Genomic DNA, 14,783 nt, shown 5'->3' with positions numbered 1-14,783 from the left:
AGCTTGTTTTAGCCCATAAAGTGAGCAACGAAGACGACAAACCATACCCTCAAGAACAGAATACCCAGGCGGCGGCTGCATATAGACCTCCTCACGCAGCTCACCATTAAGGAAGGCATTCTTGACATCAAGCTGAGAGACGGACCACCCACGAACAGAGACCACAGCAAGAAGGGTGCGAACAGTGGTTATCTGAGCAACTGGAGCAAAAGTCTCGTCATAGTCACGACCATGCTCTTGCTGAAAACCACGAGCAACAAGACGAGCTTTATAGCGCTCAAGAGAGCCATCAGAGCGAGTCTTCACCTTATAAACCCACTTGCATGTAATAGGGCGCACATTGGCAGGATGAGGAACAAGGTCCCACGTGTGAGTGCGCTCAAGAGCGGCAATCTCCTCAGCCATAGCGTGTTGCCATTCCGGATGAGGAAGAGCATCACGATAAGATGACGGCTCCGAAAGAACAGTGGCAGCATAAGCAGAAGAAGAATACCAATCAGGACACCTACGAAGACGATGACTACGATGAAGAAGCTGCTCAGGAGGTGAATCCTCTGAAAGAGAGGCCTCAGTAGGAGAAGAAGGCATATCAGACGAAGAGGGCACATCAGAGGGCCGAACTCTACGAGTATAAACATGTGTCACCGGTGGCTTTACAGAAAATTTAGTAGGACATTCCAGAGAAGTAGACTCCGGGGAAAGCACATCAGCACGATGAACAGGCGAGGAGACTACAGGGGGGACCATGTGAGGAGGTGCCGGACGAGATAAAGGGGTGGTAGCAATAGAAGTATCTGGTAATATTAAGAAGGAGAGGGGATCGACCAAAGACTCCGAGGAAACATCAGAAGAAGGGTGAGGATAGAAAGGATGGGATTCATCAAAAATAACATCCCAAGAAATCCGCATCCTACGTCCAACTGGGTCCCAACAACGATATCCCTTATGCTCAGAACTATAGCAGAGAAAAACACACTCGACAGATTGAGCAATCAGCTTCGTGCGTTCACGAGGTGCAAGAAGCACATAGCACACACAACCAAAAAGACGAAGACTAGAATAGTCAGGCACCTTATTCAGAAGACGCTCAAAAGGAATCTCACCATGAAGCGCAGAAGAAGGTTGAATGTTAGTCAAATAAGTGGTTGTAGACACAGCCTCAGCCCAAAAGTGAGGCGGAACAGAAGAAGCAAGCAGAAGAGTACGAGCAGTCTCAAGAAGATGACGATGCTTGCGTTCGGTCACACCATTCTGAGCATGGGCGCCAGGACAAGAAAACTGAGCAAGAGTGCCCTACTCAGAGAGAACCTGACGAAGGGCTACTGAAAGGTACTCGCCTGCAGAGTCAGCACGAAAGACATGGATAGAAGTGTCAAAATGAGTGCGGATCATAGAAGTAAAAGACTTGTAGATGGATAAGGCCTCGGTACGATGTTTCATAAAATAAATCCATGTATGACGAGAAAAATCATCTATGAATATAATATAGTATCGATGGCCCCCTTTAGAAACAAAGGGAGCAGGACCCTAGACATCCGAATGAACAAGATCAAAAGGACGCTGTGACACAGACTCACTAGAATGATAGGGAAGCTAAATTTGCTTGCCCAACCGACAACCTTGACACTGAGCTAAAGACTCATGACCTGAAACAGAACCTTGAAGACCACGACGAATCAAACTAGATAGACAGGAGCCACATAGATGACCCAAGCGATGATGCCATTGATCAAAAGATGCGGTCGACGAAGCAGCCAAAGCGGAGCCAACTAGACTGACGGGCGCAGCGGAAGAAAGACGAAGCCAGTCAAGCTCCCAAAGACGCTGAGAATCACAACGACGAGGGCCAGTACCAACCAGCTGACCCGTGCGACGATCCTGAACATAACAAAAATTAGGATCAAGAATGACACGACAGTCATGATCAGTAAGCTGGCCAACGGACATGAGCTGCATGGTCAGATCGGGAACATATGAAACATTAGGGACATGAAAAGAGTCGGATAGGAGAGTGCCATGTCCGACAACAGGAAGAGAAGAACCATCGGCTGTATGAACAATAGGAGAACCAGGTGGAGACCGTATGGAAGAAAGACAGATGCAATCAGGAGTCATATGAAACGAAGCACCAGAATCAAGAATCCATGGACAAATACCTGGAGTAGACATGGAAGGTGATCCCAAAGTGGAAGACTGCGAAGCAGCAGCAGAACCTATAGGTGCAGAGGGCTGAGTCACAGAACCCGCAGCACCTGGTGACGTAGAGGTAACAAGGCGACTGAGCAACCTGATGATCTCATGTGTCTCAGAACCAGCAGAACTCCTCTGAGGACTTCCAGAATCAGAACCACCAGTAGCACTAGCACCCAGCGAAGAACGAGCAGAACCATCAGCAGCACTAGGACCCTGTGAAGAACGTCCACCGCGGCGAGACTGACCCTCACGAGACTGAGCCTTCTTCTTCCTATAATAAAATGCCTCCACATGATTATCCTTGCCACACCAATCACATTTAAGACCACCCCCTCGACTCTCAGAAGATGGCACCGCAGGACGAGTAGAGGAGCTAGCAGCCAAAAATGAAGAATATCGCATCAATCCAGCAGCAAGAAGGCGAGTCTCCTCATTACGAACAGCAGCAAGAGCCTCCATCAGTGAGACACAGGGATGGCAAGCAAGCAGCTGTGCACGAAGTGGCTCAAACTCATCCCGAAGACGCGTCAAGAAGTCGTAGGTGCGACGAAGCTCAAGAGCCTGCTGCTAACACAGGCAGGACTGGCAGGTGCTAGGAGACAACGGAGGACTAAGAGTGTCGAGCTGGCGCCAAATAGTAGAAATCTGACCATAGAAATCATCAACGGTACCATCACCCTGTCGAACGAGCTGCTCCTGACGAATGGCTGCAAGAAAAGTAGACTGACCAGTGGGCTCATAACGTGTGCGAAGAAAAGCCCACATCTGATGTGCAAAATCAAGCTCAATAATATCAGCCGAAACCTTGTCCTCAATGCTAGCAACAAGAATAGAAGCAGCTCGAGCATCCTCATCAACCCATGTCCGGTATGCAGTAAACTGAGACTCATAAGATGCAAGACCATCATCATAATAAGCAAGGAGCTTCGCCACATCTGCATCATGAGTAGCAAGCAATCGATCCATCTCTTCAGCCGTAGCCTTCTCTGGAATCACTGGCTTCGTAGGAAGCACCGGATATGTAGGAGCAGTAGGACGAGGTGGACAAGGCAACTCGCCAGTAAGAAACTCCCAAAGACGAAGACCACGCATATGAATCCGTAGACGAGGAACCCAATCGCGATAGTTGTTGCCATTGAATAGTACCGGGCAACGTAACACTGGGACACCACCAGACGAAGGAGTTGAAGGAGCCATGGCGACGGCGAGAGCACAAGGAAAATAGTGGCGGGCGACGGCGAGAGCGCAGAAGAAAAGTGGCGCAAGCGTTTTTTTCTTCTTTTTTTCTTTTTTTTTCTTTTTTTTTACGGGACCAAACTCCTTCACAGGAGTCTTATCCTGTCACGTGGTCTGCACCGCACCGCACCGCACCGCACCGCACAGGCGAACGAGCAGGGCGGCCACGAGGGGCCAGAGCAGAGCGGCGCGGGCGAGCGGGGCGCCGGGGCTGCGCGGGCGGGCGGCGACTCTGACGGGGCAGGCGGAGGGGCGGCGCGGGCGGCGACTCCGGCGGGACGGGCGGAGCGCCGGGGCAGCACGGGCGGCGACTCCGGCGGGGTGGGCAGCGTGGGCGGCGACTCCGGCGGGCGGGTGGAGAGCTGGACGACGACGAGTCCGGCGGGTGGAGAGCCGGACGGGCAGCGCCCGGAGTTGACGGAGGAGAATAGCACACAAGTGCAACGTGCGGAGGAAAAAAAAGGAACCCTAGGGCAGATTGGGAAGAAACCTAACCCTAGTTCGGCTCTGTACCATGTTAGGAATAGCACTTGTATTCATAACAGGGGCTCTAGGCCCATATATATACAGGTACAAGAAGAGAAAAATATACAGAAAACCCCTAACAGAAAAGGTAAACCAACAATACATATACATCTAACAGATATAACAGTTACCTCGCTTCTTAGATATTCCCTCCAATTCAAAACATGTTCTAGAGTTGTGCATATGGAAAGAGAAGTTGTTAGTGATAAAATTTATTTAATAGGGGCAAGAAAAGAAGAAAAAAACTAAAAAGGTGATTTAAAAGTTGTAGGATATGTACGGTGGTAAACCAGGAAGACAGGCTGTTCATTGCAAAGACCAATTTGTACCAAACATGCTCACGCCTACATGAAGCACAGATACCTTCTGATTCAGGTGAGATTTCACCTTTCGCTTTGGAGACAAGCGAGTGTCAACAAAAGGAATATCCGTGATCTATACGGGACTGAAGCGAGGTGTTCACCTTTTGTTTTACAGATTAGAAAGGGCTAGCAAGATGTTTACCAACGAATTTTGACGGGCATTAGACATGAATATCCCAGACCCAGAATAAAAAAAACGCTTCAGAAAAGGGAGCAATCAACTCAGAGATGGTTTATACATCATCTACCTTTCTTTTCACACGACTAAACTCCACCATGTGATACACGTTTGCTCGATATAATTACACATGCACCCCATCAGAAAACCATCCTGTACTTTGCTTGTGTTGTAATTTGCTTGATGACCCCTCCAAGCGGTTGCTGCTCCTTGCTCACAACATCATGGAGAACAATGTCCATGGCATACAGTCACACATGCCAAGTGCAATTGCTTGATAGAAACAGATCGCACTCTTCACTGATTCTAGCAACAAAGCATAATGCCAATGACATATCCAATTGCAACACCACAAAGATGTTCCCTGGCAACTCCAGCTCATCCTTCATCATTGTTCCTGATGTTTTTAAGGGTGAAAAGATCAAGAGTACTCAAGGTTGGACCAGAGTTTTGTCAAAAAGATACTTTATGCTAGCAGCAAAGGATTTATATTTAGTTAATGATACATTTGCATTACAAAGAAAGCACACCACTGAGAGGATTGGAGTCATATACAAGTGAAACAAAACTGATGCAGATACAAAAATGAGCCAAAGTATAGTTACAGGTTCAATAATTCTAAATGGCTTCTATAAAGATCTCCAGATCACAAACTGTTAGCTTTGGTTGTTATTTGCTTCTCCTACTCATGCAAGTTTCTTGCATTTTCATTGTCTTATTGGTTCAAACTACTATTTTGCAGAGCAAGAGAAAAAACTCTAAAAAGTTTACCATTTTCCAGTACAGGCAAAATATGTGACACTGGCGGGCTAGCCAGCAGTGACACAAAATCCCATCGGCAAGGTTTTTATACAGGGAGATCAACCTGAAAAACAAAGTGGAATTCTCAAATAATTAAATGTAGCAACAGAAAACCTGTTAGCATAGCTTGTAAGGAGAAAGCTGTGGACTGCACCTGATTTTCATGTTAGGACCACATCCTGCATCCTTTTGAACACCTCGTGAACAGATGACGGGTCTACATCACATCTCACACCATCGCCTCCGTACTGTACAAAGAGGTATTCTCTCGCAGACATTGGTGGGGGCAAAAGATCTGATATCTCTGCCACATCTTGGTTGGGCGGTAAAGGTATATCCCTTTGGTTTAGTGAGTAATAAACATCCGCCAAGAGAAGCCAGACAAGGTCAGCATCCATACAGGCAAGGCCTGCCAATGCCCTTATAGCAGCTTCTTGCAAACCTGTCAAACTACTGTAGGCGATACCAACCACAAGGCCACAAACCTTCTTTAGTACACTTTCTAATGCAATAGCACTTCTTTTGCTGGAAGATATTGTGGCGATCATGTCCAGGACCGCAATCTGAATTTTTTGACTGGAGATCTCAGCCATGGGTTCCTCTGAGGTAAGTGAGGTATCCCTATATGGTAAAATGATTGCTTTTTCATCCATCATTGACATTCTTTTTCGTCGGAATGGAGATAATGCCAGCAACCTCCAAACAATATGTCCATCCTTATGAAAGCGGCGTACATAAAAATCACCACCAGACATACTAATTGCTCTACTCAATACTTCAGTGCACTTTCTAACAACCGGCTGCAAAACAACAGTCTGGTAAGCGCAGAAATTACATAGAAGGGAGATAATGTACAATCAGGCTGAAATTAGAGCAAATGCAGGTGCATAGAATAAAGCAACAAACAAAAGAAAGTTCACAGTTCAGCAATTGTTGAAAATAGAAACACATAGACTATCATATAAAAAAATAATTAGATGTCCCAACTAAACACCGCAAATTCCTGATATAAGCTCAAGCATATAGATTATGTCTAAACACGTGCTTGAGTTCCAACTAACCAGGACATAAATTCCTAGTATGACAGAATTTATGTTTTAGTTAGCTGGAAGACACTTGTTCCCTGACTTCAAGAATACAAACGAACTGAACCTTCAACAAAATGACGGACGATATCAAAAATAATGGAGTTGAAGCTATGAAGTGAACAGCATCACACGCCGTACCAAATTCAGGTATGTATCCACCTAAATTACTGTGCACCAACATAATGGGAAGCCCCAGAAACTAAGGGAAAAGAGAAGGAAGGAGGTCCCTACAACACATGAAGATTAGTGGCTTATCAGTTGGATGAGTGATATGTTCTGGTAGATCAAAAGCCCTAGACCATGACTTTGTGCAAGGGAGACATGAAAACTAACACTGACAAACGATCTCAATGTAGGAGGGCAGTTAACATGGGCACAGGCTAATATAAGAAATATTGTGAGTTTGTATATGGTTGTTTTCTTCTCGAACATGCAGGAGAGCCATGTATCATTTCATTGAGTTATCTATGATTGTTTATGGTGAAAATTAAAGAAACAAGCTAGGCAACTGAAAACGGACCAATCAGAGGCGAAAAAACATACCACTGATATCTTGTTCCTTAGACAGATAATCAAGTAAGGCCATAGTTTGTTCATAGCTGGGAGCAATCGATTCTCATCAGCATCTTCGCTGGCATCTGTACCATCAAGAAGTTCATCAAATGACAGAAACTGGATGGACTCCTCAATAATTCCTTTACTTTGATTTTCACACTTGTAAGCCTCCTCAACCTTGGTGATAGATATAATAGCATTCTGGATACAACAGATAACATCATTATTATTGCCACAACTATCAGAAATAACTTCACTGGGATGAAACATGAAAGTTGCAGGTATATGCTACCTGTGAATGTAACACTGCAGTAAATTTTTACCAATATAAATAAAAATGACAATAGAAATTATGATATGATAACTATCAGGTAGCAAGATTGCAAAAGCAGTTGGGCGATTGGTGCTATTCCATTGGTATAGAAATTGGAAAACAAATAACTTGAACATAGCTGTCCCATGGGTACTGCATAAGCACAGTTAAGCTAGACATTCCTTGACATACAGAATGGCATACAAACCAAGTTAACAAAAAAAAATTATTTGTAATATCACTGCAAATGATGGCCAAAAAGAATAGCAAATGAAACAATGGAAACACATGAAAAAGACAGCCCTAAAACTAAGAAAGTGGTATTTGCCTTCCAAGAAGACAGAAAAATTTCACAATTAGAACTTACAATGTGTTATTAACAGAAAAAGAAAATACCTCCACAACATCAAGGGCCACAAGACAAGCTGTTTCCTTAGTTGAAGAGAGAAGTGGGGTGGCAGCTGATAAGCAAGAACCTGTAAGTGATCCAACTATTCTCCTATATCTTCTCATCTCATTTAACTTACAAAGTAAGTCCTCCCAATATTCCAAGCTCATAAAATCAAGTTGAGCATCAGCATTCATTCTTTCTGATGCAATACAAAAAGACAGGGCATTAGTGAGTCTACAGCGTAAAGCCACCTTGAATAAAGTAAATCTGAAAAATTAAATACAAGGTGCCCAAAAAAACTATATAGAAAGACTGAAACATTTTATTTTATTTTGCATGGAGACGGTGGTTGAGGCTGAGGTGCTGAGCCATAACATATTGCATGAGAAAGTAAGAAAACCGGCAGAACGACATAGAAAAGTAACTAGAACATGCATAAGAGGATAGGAGTCGCAGGAAAAACCTAGCATAATGTTAGCAGAGTACCATGCAACAACAATAACAACATGAACAAAGCCTTTTATTTTCAAGCATGTTGGTGTAGGCTAGAGATGAACTAACGCAAGCTACCAAGGAAAATGGTGTGACAGGGTAAAAAGGCAATAAAATGTTAGCTCAGCTGAGTACCATCATGTTTAGATATCTACACTAAAATATAGGCACTGCAAAATTTCATAGGAAAACAAGTAAAAAAGGAATGAGTGAGAGCATAGCATTATAGAAATGATGGACCTTAACTTCAATAAGGAATTTGCAAGAGCGCTATACGTTAATGATGCAGTATTAGCCCACCACATATTATCAAATATCAGCATGTAATTCAAAATAAAATGGGAAACAAATTCCCATGGTGACTGGTGGTTATATGCGTATTGATCATTTGCCTATTACTTTGATGAACTATAATAGCTGCTGTAGAACATGCTGAAAAATAAGAATGAGTCCTATCAAGCAATTACCAGATGTTGCACTGGATTCCATTCTCTTCTCGATCATATTTTTGACTTCTTGGCCTTCTGAACTGACCTTCAAATAAAATGATTGGGCGTCATCTGGCAAACTAGTAGATTCATGTTTGCATGCCTTGGCAATCTCAGAAACCGCCTAGATAAACCAAAAAGAAACATGAAAATAAATTACTAACTCATATGAAACATGAAGCATCAGTAATGCGCAGGCAGCCAGGCACACTCTGAAAAGAAGATGTAAACAAGTACATGTGTAGAAATTGGATCTTTGCACATACCAACGGAAGGAACAATATTACCACCGATTAATGGGTATTTTTATTTAACTTCGCATAGAATTTTGACATAATGAAAAAATTGTGGACTTCACACATAATTATTTAATTAAGAGATAAATAACCATAACTAGCCATATCCTTAGAAAGCTTTGCCTGAAGAAGTCACTGTATCACTGTATTATCACACACACGAATTTGTGGGCTTGAACCAAACCAAATAACCAAAAATACAAAAGCCTCCGCAAAAACGCCATCCCAACTGTGAGCAGGTACCAAACTGTGTACACAATATTACCTTCAGAAATGGAACAGTTAGATGTGGGTGGTCATGCCTGCCAAGTACCTCCAGCTCAGAAGAAACTGCTCGCATCTGTAAGAATTTACATGCACCATGATGAAATCAGAGGGATGAAACTTACTTGCAAAATAAGGTTATTTTTCATTTAGTAAGAATTGCATAAATCCTCCCCTATATGTCACTTCGATTTATTTTGTTGCAAAAGGCCTCTTAGTAATGCGGGCATGCCCCCACCCCCCCCCAAAAAAAAACAAATACTAGTGATGTACTTCACGAACTTAGCTTTCACTAGCAGGGCATGGTTGGATTACTCATTATGCAGATCAATGATGGAAAGACACTGACAGAAAAAAAACAAGGGATGACAATGGCAATTAAAAGTGGGGCCATCCAAGCACACCGGAGAGAGCCTAAAGTTACTGCCAATCATCCAGCAGTGCTACAAAATAAAAAAAAATGAATCCACATAAGTGTATCGCATAGGCCAAGGGTGAATTAGTAGCCGGCTTCAAGAACATAGGCATCGATGTACTAGGTTGGCTGAGTTGCGCAATTTTCTTACAGAGAAAGTACAGAAGCACCACCCAATTTCAAAAAATCAGCAAACAAATATAAAGTTTTGAACCTTGAGATTTATAGCCACCCTAAAACATACCGGTTCTTCCAAGAATGGTAAAATATCATGAGAAGCACCAATGTAACACAGCATGGAAGCAAGAACATCAGGGACATGGGGATTCATGTCCAAGTGACGTAGCTGTCTACAAAGAGAGTCAACAATGTAATCTGCATTCGCGACAACAAATTGGCCAACCTGTACAGGCAGGAAGACAAATCTTAAATAGAAAATCTAATGATAATTAAACAAACTATGGCATGAGATAAGGCAATCTATTACCGAACAATGACCGCCAGCAGCAGCAAGCGCTCTTAAGACAGCATCTGATGCAATTCTTATCTGAGCACTTGAGCTGATAAGTTCACGGAGCAGAAGATAAAGGGAAGAGTGCATAAACCCACTACGTGCGAAATCTTGACCAAGAACAGCACCCAAGACTCCAATTCCTTCAAGCGTCACCTGAAACCACAAACTGAAATACTTGAGAAGATAGTATTTTCAAAACAGATATTCAAAACTAAGGAGCGAAACAATTCCAATTTGTGAATGATAATTATTCATTATTACCGTGTGCAAAGCAGTGGTATCACGGTAGAAGTGCAATGGCAGGTTCAACTCTGTTAGGCATAGCTCAACATCCTTTTCTGTTGGAAGATCCCACACTTCTGGACATATATATTCATGCAGAATACTGCCGGTACAATGAATAATATTGTCTTTAGTACCCTTTTGTTCATTACATCCCCAGACTTCTCTTTCATTAGTAACTCCATTATGTTTAACAGAAGCGATCAATTGATCATTCTGACAAGCTGTCCTTACCATCTGTGCTGATCTCTTCTGGAACAGTTGCAAAAACATACCAAGAGATCTATCTGACAAACCATATATGAGCTCATTGAGCATGCAAACAGCTGAACTTGCCTGGCGTAGTGTATGTCCAGCTTCACCATTCATGTACCACCTATGACCATCTCTGTAAATATTTTTGGATCGCACCGCAGTGCTCAACCTCCTGAAGTGATCGAGTAGAATATCAACAAAAGGAGATAAGGATGCAGCAGTTTCTTTCCCTAGCATCAATAAGCAAATAAATATGATGAGCCACGATTACAGCATAAAAATGACATAATTCGTAGAACACGACAAGTGGAACACCCTGTAAGTCACTAATTTGCGAAGAAGGTTGCAAAGTACCTGACACTGTTGATAGGCCAACAAGTCTAATTATTCCAGCAAGAACCAAGTAAAGTTTCTGACTGCCAGCATGCACAAACCATGGAGGCACATGGGGCAACTCATATTCAACAGTACCAAGTATTGCATTCGACAAACCGTTATCATGGATAACAGATATTTTGGAGGCTGCCGGCGTATACGTGGCCTGCAGAGAACTATTAGTCATATCTTTAGAATAGGCACCACCCTTCAACTCAGCAACTGAATAGAGGTAACCAACAGACAGTGGCTTTGATACGATTAACTTGTCCATTGAACCAGAAAACTGCGAACTATGACTTATGCATAGACCCAAACAATCAAAGAAACGAGTAGCGATAACCTGCCAGGGAATAAATTTCAAAGTCAATAGACGAATCATGCATCCACATAAGGAACACCTGAACCTCCAGGATCCCAGAGGGCGGTTTTGGGTGGGGGGGTTCTCACAGGAGAATGGTGAAGATGATTTATCAGAAACTGAGGTCCTGCATAAAATATCAGAGCCAACAGCCTCTTAGCATGTGACAGTGCAGTTGTCTCCTCACTTCCAAGTACCACTTGTGGCAACCTTTCAACTAGCCTGCTTAAAAATGAACAACAGTAAGAACTTTGCTCACGCAGGCCACCATCAACTGTGGTCATTTAAGAAAAGAAAATAGCACATACCTGGTAAAAATATCAGAAATCTCATTTTCTGTAATAAAATTGTGACCCTGGTTGAAAAGATAAAGGAGAGCATCTTGTGCAGCCTCAGACACAGCGGCGGCATCATCACATGCAAGAACACATAAGCATTCCTGCAATGTTATATTTGTGAAGTTAAGAAAACAAATACAGCTTTGAGTCAAGGACTAGGAGATTGCTAACAAAGGTAAAGATATTATTTCTCTCGAATACAAAGGCAAAGATATGAATGACACAGTTGTAAAATAACATAATCAAAGATCCAATACTTTCATGCTCACAAGTGACAAAAATATTACAGTTCACATACCACAAGTAGCATCTTGCTTCGCTTTAATGTAGAGCCGCAGCTAGACAAAAGCCCCCTCACACCACTAACCACCGACCTCCTCACCTTCTCAGATGAATGAATAGAAAGCTGCAAAAGATCACACAATATTAAGCATACGTAAGATTACATCAATACATCTTGTTTTCAAATATACTATATAACAAAAAAAAGAAAAACATACATGTGGGAATGTGGCAGAAAGCAATTTATCAACATTACTAGTTGTTTCCTCAAGCCATTTTTTGGTCCGCTTTACATGTAGTGCCTTTCTATCAGCAGAGGGATTATTGGCATCGGAGGTAGAGTCATCTGTAGTTTCATCATGACCTATCTGTTCAGATAGACTTTTGGTTGGTAATTGGCGAAGCATCTGCAATACATGCTCAGTTGAACCATCACCACCAGAAGAATGGGCCCAATCCTCATTTATAGCCATATCAAGGGCACTAAAATTTTCCTTGTCATTTAGGACTATCATCAAAGCCTCTGTCAATCCAAGAATGGCTTGTTCAATGCTCAAAGAACTCCCAGCAGCACCGCTAATCATAGTCTTCGATGTGTAGAGAACCTTTCCGAGGCGACTGACAATTCCAGGAAGGAAAAAGGCAAGTGCATCAGCAGAACCTACCTAACAAGAAAAAGGGTTAAAAGAATTATATGCATTGTGGGCAAGGAAAAAGAACAGTCTCAGCAGGAGGAATCATGCCTGTAATAGATAAAAACCATTGAGTAATGCCTTCATGCAATGTGAAATCTTGCGCACAAGAAAGATACTAGGGCATACCAAGCATAACTACGAGGTTGATTGTCTTACTAATGCAATAAGAGGAAAATTGGTATCACATATATGAGAGTAGGTATACATAACATCAGTTGAATATATCTTATCCATTGTTTTGTTTTTAAAAATAATTGAAATTTGCCATCTCCATAGCATTTTGCATTTCTCAACAAATATAATCTGTTTGGCTATTCTAAGTGGTTCTTTTTTTCTGGGTAAAGAAGAACTTGTCATTTTGAATTCTTGGGTTCAAGAATTTTTCTATAACTTAAATGACTCAATAAAAGCTTTTCATATTCTTTTAGCTAGATTGGTTATTATGCCGATCATCCAATTTTTGTAGCTTCAGTCTATTTCATGCTTCTCTGCTGTGGCAGGTGTAGTTCGGGAAGAAAATACTAGCAAGGCAACTGGTAATCAATGATATGCTTATGCTTAACTGCTTAAGCATCTTCTCACCTTGGCAATAAGAATACGGAGAGCGTGTAATGCTTCCTTTCTAACATCTGCACTTCCACGGTGCCCTCTTGATGCCTCAAGTTCTGATGCCTTCCATATGAAAACAAACATTAATGAGAACTAAAGCTAAGCCATTTTCCCAAGAAGAAATGGATACACACTATATTCAGGAATGTATGTCATACCTGTAGAAGAAGTGAGAGCCAGTGTCCAACGGCAGCTGAAGCATTTTGTGACTGAAGGAATGCAAGCAAGCACTCTTCTGGCTGTGCAGGGAGCTTTGAGTGAACTACACTCCTGGCCTCCAAGCTTGTATTGGTTGAGGACGTAGGCAACACTGTTGCTTGCTTGCAAGAACAGGACCGCTCCAAGCATGGTTGTAACTGCAAAACCATGGCTCTGAAGCATCTTATGATTCCAATGCGGAACTCCTCTGAAGCCTCCAAAGGCGAAAGCATGGCCCCAGAAGTCAACTTTTTCAGCATTGCAACCATCTAGGGAAGGGGAAAAAAACATGAGTTACAGATGTGGCTTGGCAGATTAAAACCCAGATGAAAACATAATCCACATTGTGTGCCTAATTCATTTCATAAAACACTCAATTGTCCAAAGACCAACTACTGAATCAAATAATGCTTAGTTACATTACACTACAGAGTCTGCAGGTTTCAGTAAAGCAGCTAATTGGCAGGTTGCAGCTAAGGGATCCATGAGATGATGCTAGGCTAGAGCGGAATTAAGCGCCTGACCTGATTGACTGAGGTGAGGCGGCACTTGGTTAGGAGCACTTCAAGGCAGGCCAGCCCAGCTTCGGCGACGGCATCAGCGATGCCAATGTCCCCAGCACCCTGCCCCGGTGCATTGCCTTGCTTCCTGCACTGCACCGCTGCATCCAGGAGCATCAGCAGTGGAAACACTGTATAGCTGAAAGGGGAGGGGAATGAACACAAATTAGCAGGCCCAAACCAAAACCAAAATCAAAACAAAAGGAAGCGGTGCTTGAGAAAATTACTCGAAGCAGAGCTGCAGTGCGGGGGCGGGGGCGGAGCGGAGGAAGGCGGCCATTTCGCGGAGGGAGGAGGCGGAGCTGGAGGCGGCCCGGCGGCTGCGGAGGAGGTCGAGGAGAGCGACGGTGTGGGGCTTGAGCTGGGCGAAGACGGCGGCTAGGGTTTCGTCGGAGGCCGCCGCCGCCTCCATCTCCATCTAAATCGGCGGCGACGGTGAGGAGGAGCTGCCGAGCTGTGGGATTGCGCTTGCCTGCTTTTCCAGTCGTCGCGACTCGCGAGGGTTCAAGGTGTGTCGGGCGGAGACGAGACGAGACGCCTCGGGGGTTTTTCTGGAAGCGCCAAGCGACGGGGAGGAAGGAAACAGGGGGAAGACGAAGGTGGCGCAAACTGTGGCAATCACAAGGTTTCGTGTATAGGCTAGGAAAACGTAAATACCAGATACGTGAATTGAACATGAAAGCGCATTAGCAATCAGTTTGTTTATCCCTCGCATTC

General features: G+C 43.4%; 2 protein-coding genes across 4 annotated transcripts; both read right to left on the bottom strand.

Annotated features, from left to right (window-relative positions):
• Positions 1-2,760: 2,760 nt before the first annotated feature.
• Positions 2,761-3,159, bottom strand: LOC140221192 (uncharacterized). The gene has a single exon (XM_072290505.1). The coding sequence runs from the start codon at positions 3,157-3,159 to the stop codon at positions 2,761-2,763; it is 399 nt and encodes a 132-aa protein (XP_072146606.1).
• A 1,345-nt stretch (positions 3,160-4,504) lies between these two features.
• LOC117838680 (uncharacterized) lies at positions 4,505-14,647 on the bottom strand. 3 transcript variants are annotated; one of them, XR_004636680.2, is made up of 19 exons: positions 14,294-14,645; positions 14,031-14,205; positions 13,467-13,775; positions 13,282-13,371; positions 12,223-12,669; positions 12,021-12,128; positions 11,693-11,823; positions 11,474-11,606; positions 11,003-11,366; positions 10,373-10,878; positions 10,085-10,264; positions 9,842-10,000; positions 9,184-9,258; positions 8,602-8,746; positions 7,648-7,841; positions 6,927-7,139; positions 5,450-6,095; positions 5,266-5,359; positions 4,505-4,891 (listed from the first exon to the last, which is right to left on the bottom strand). XR_004636680.2 is itself a non-coding variant. In XM_034718805.2 (18 exons), exons 1-17 carry the CDS (start codon positions 14,482-14,484, stop codon positions 5,457-5,459), a joined length of 4,059 nt encoding a protein of 1,352 aa, XP_034574696.1. In that variant the 5' UTR covers positions 14,485-14,645; the 3' UTR covers positions 5,047-5,359; positions 5,450-5,456. The 3 variants fall into 3 exon arrangements, 2 of the variants coding, with proteins under 2 accessions (XP_034574696.1, XP_072146873.1); XM_034718805.2 differs by lacking the exon at positions 4,505-4,891 and having other exon boundaries at positions 5,047-5,359; XM_072290772.1 differs by lacking the exons at positions 4,505-4,891; positions 5,266-5,359 and adding an exon at positions 6,522-6,610 and having other exon boundaries at positions 5,967-6,095; positions 14,294-14,647.
• Between the last annotated feature and the right edge of the window lie 136 nt (positions 14,648-14,783).

The sequence above is a fragment of the Setaria viridis genome, chromosome 9 (genome assembly GCF_005286985.2).
Source record: "Setaria viridis chromosome 9, Setaria_viridis_v4.0, whole genome shotgun sequence".
Taxonomy (NCBI): Eukaryota; Viridiplantae; Streptophyta; class Magnoliopsida; order Poales; family Poaceae; genus Setaria; species Setaria viridis.
The sequence above is the reverse complement of the archived record's forward strand: the minus strand, read 5'-3'. Positions and strand labels throughout refer to the sequence as shown.

Excerpts from the sequence above, each read along its gene's own strand:
- LOC140221192 (XM_072290505.1), bottom strand. The coding sequence starts at position 3,159 with ATGGATCGATTGCTTGCTACTCATGATGCAGATGTGGCGAAGCTCCTT.
- LOC117838680 (XM_034718805.2), bottom strand. The coding sequence starts at position 14,484 with ATGGAGATGGAGGCGGCGGCGGCCTCCGACGAAACCCTAGCCGCCGTC. Across the intron at positions 12,670-13,281 it reads TCCGTATTCTTATTGCCAAG|GTAGGTTCTGCTGATGCACT; the intron begins GTGAGAAGATGC and ends TTTTCTTGTTAG. Across the intron at positions 10,001-10,084 it reads CTGCTGGCGGTCATTGTTCG|GTTGGCCAATTTGTTGTCGC; the intron begins GTAATAGATTGC and ends CTGCCTGTACAG.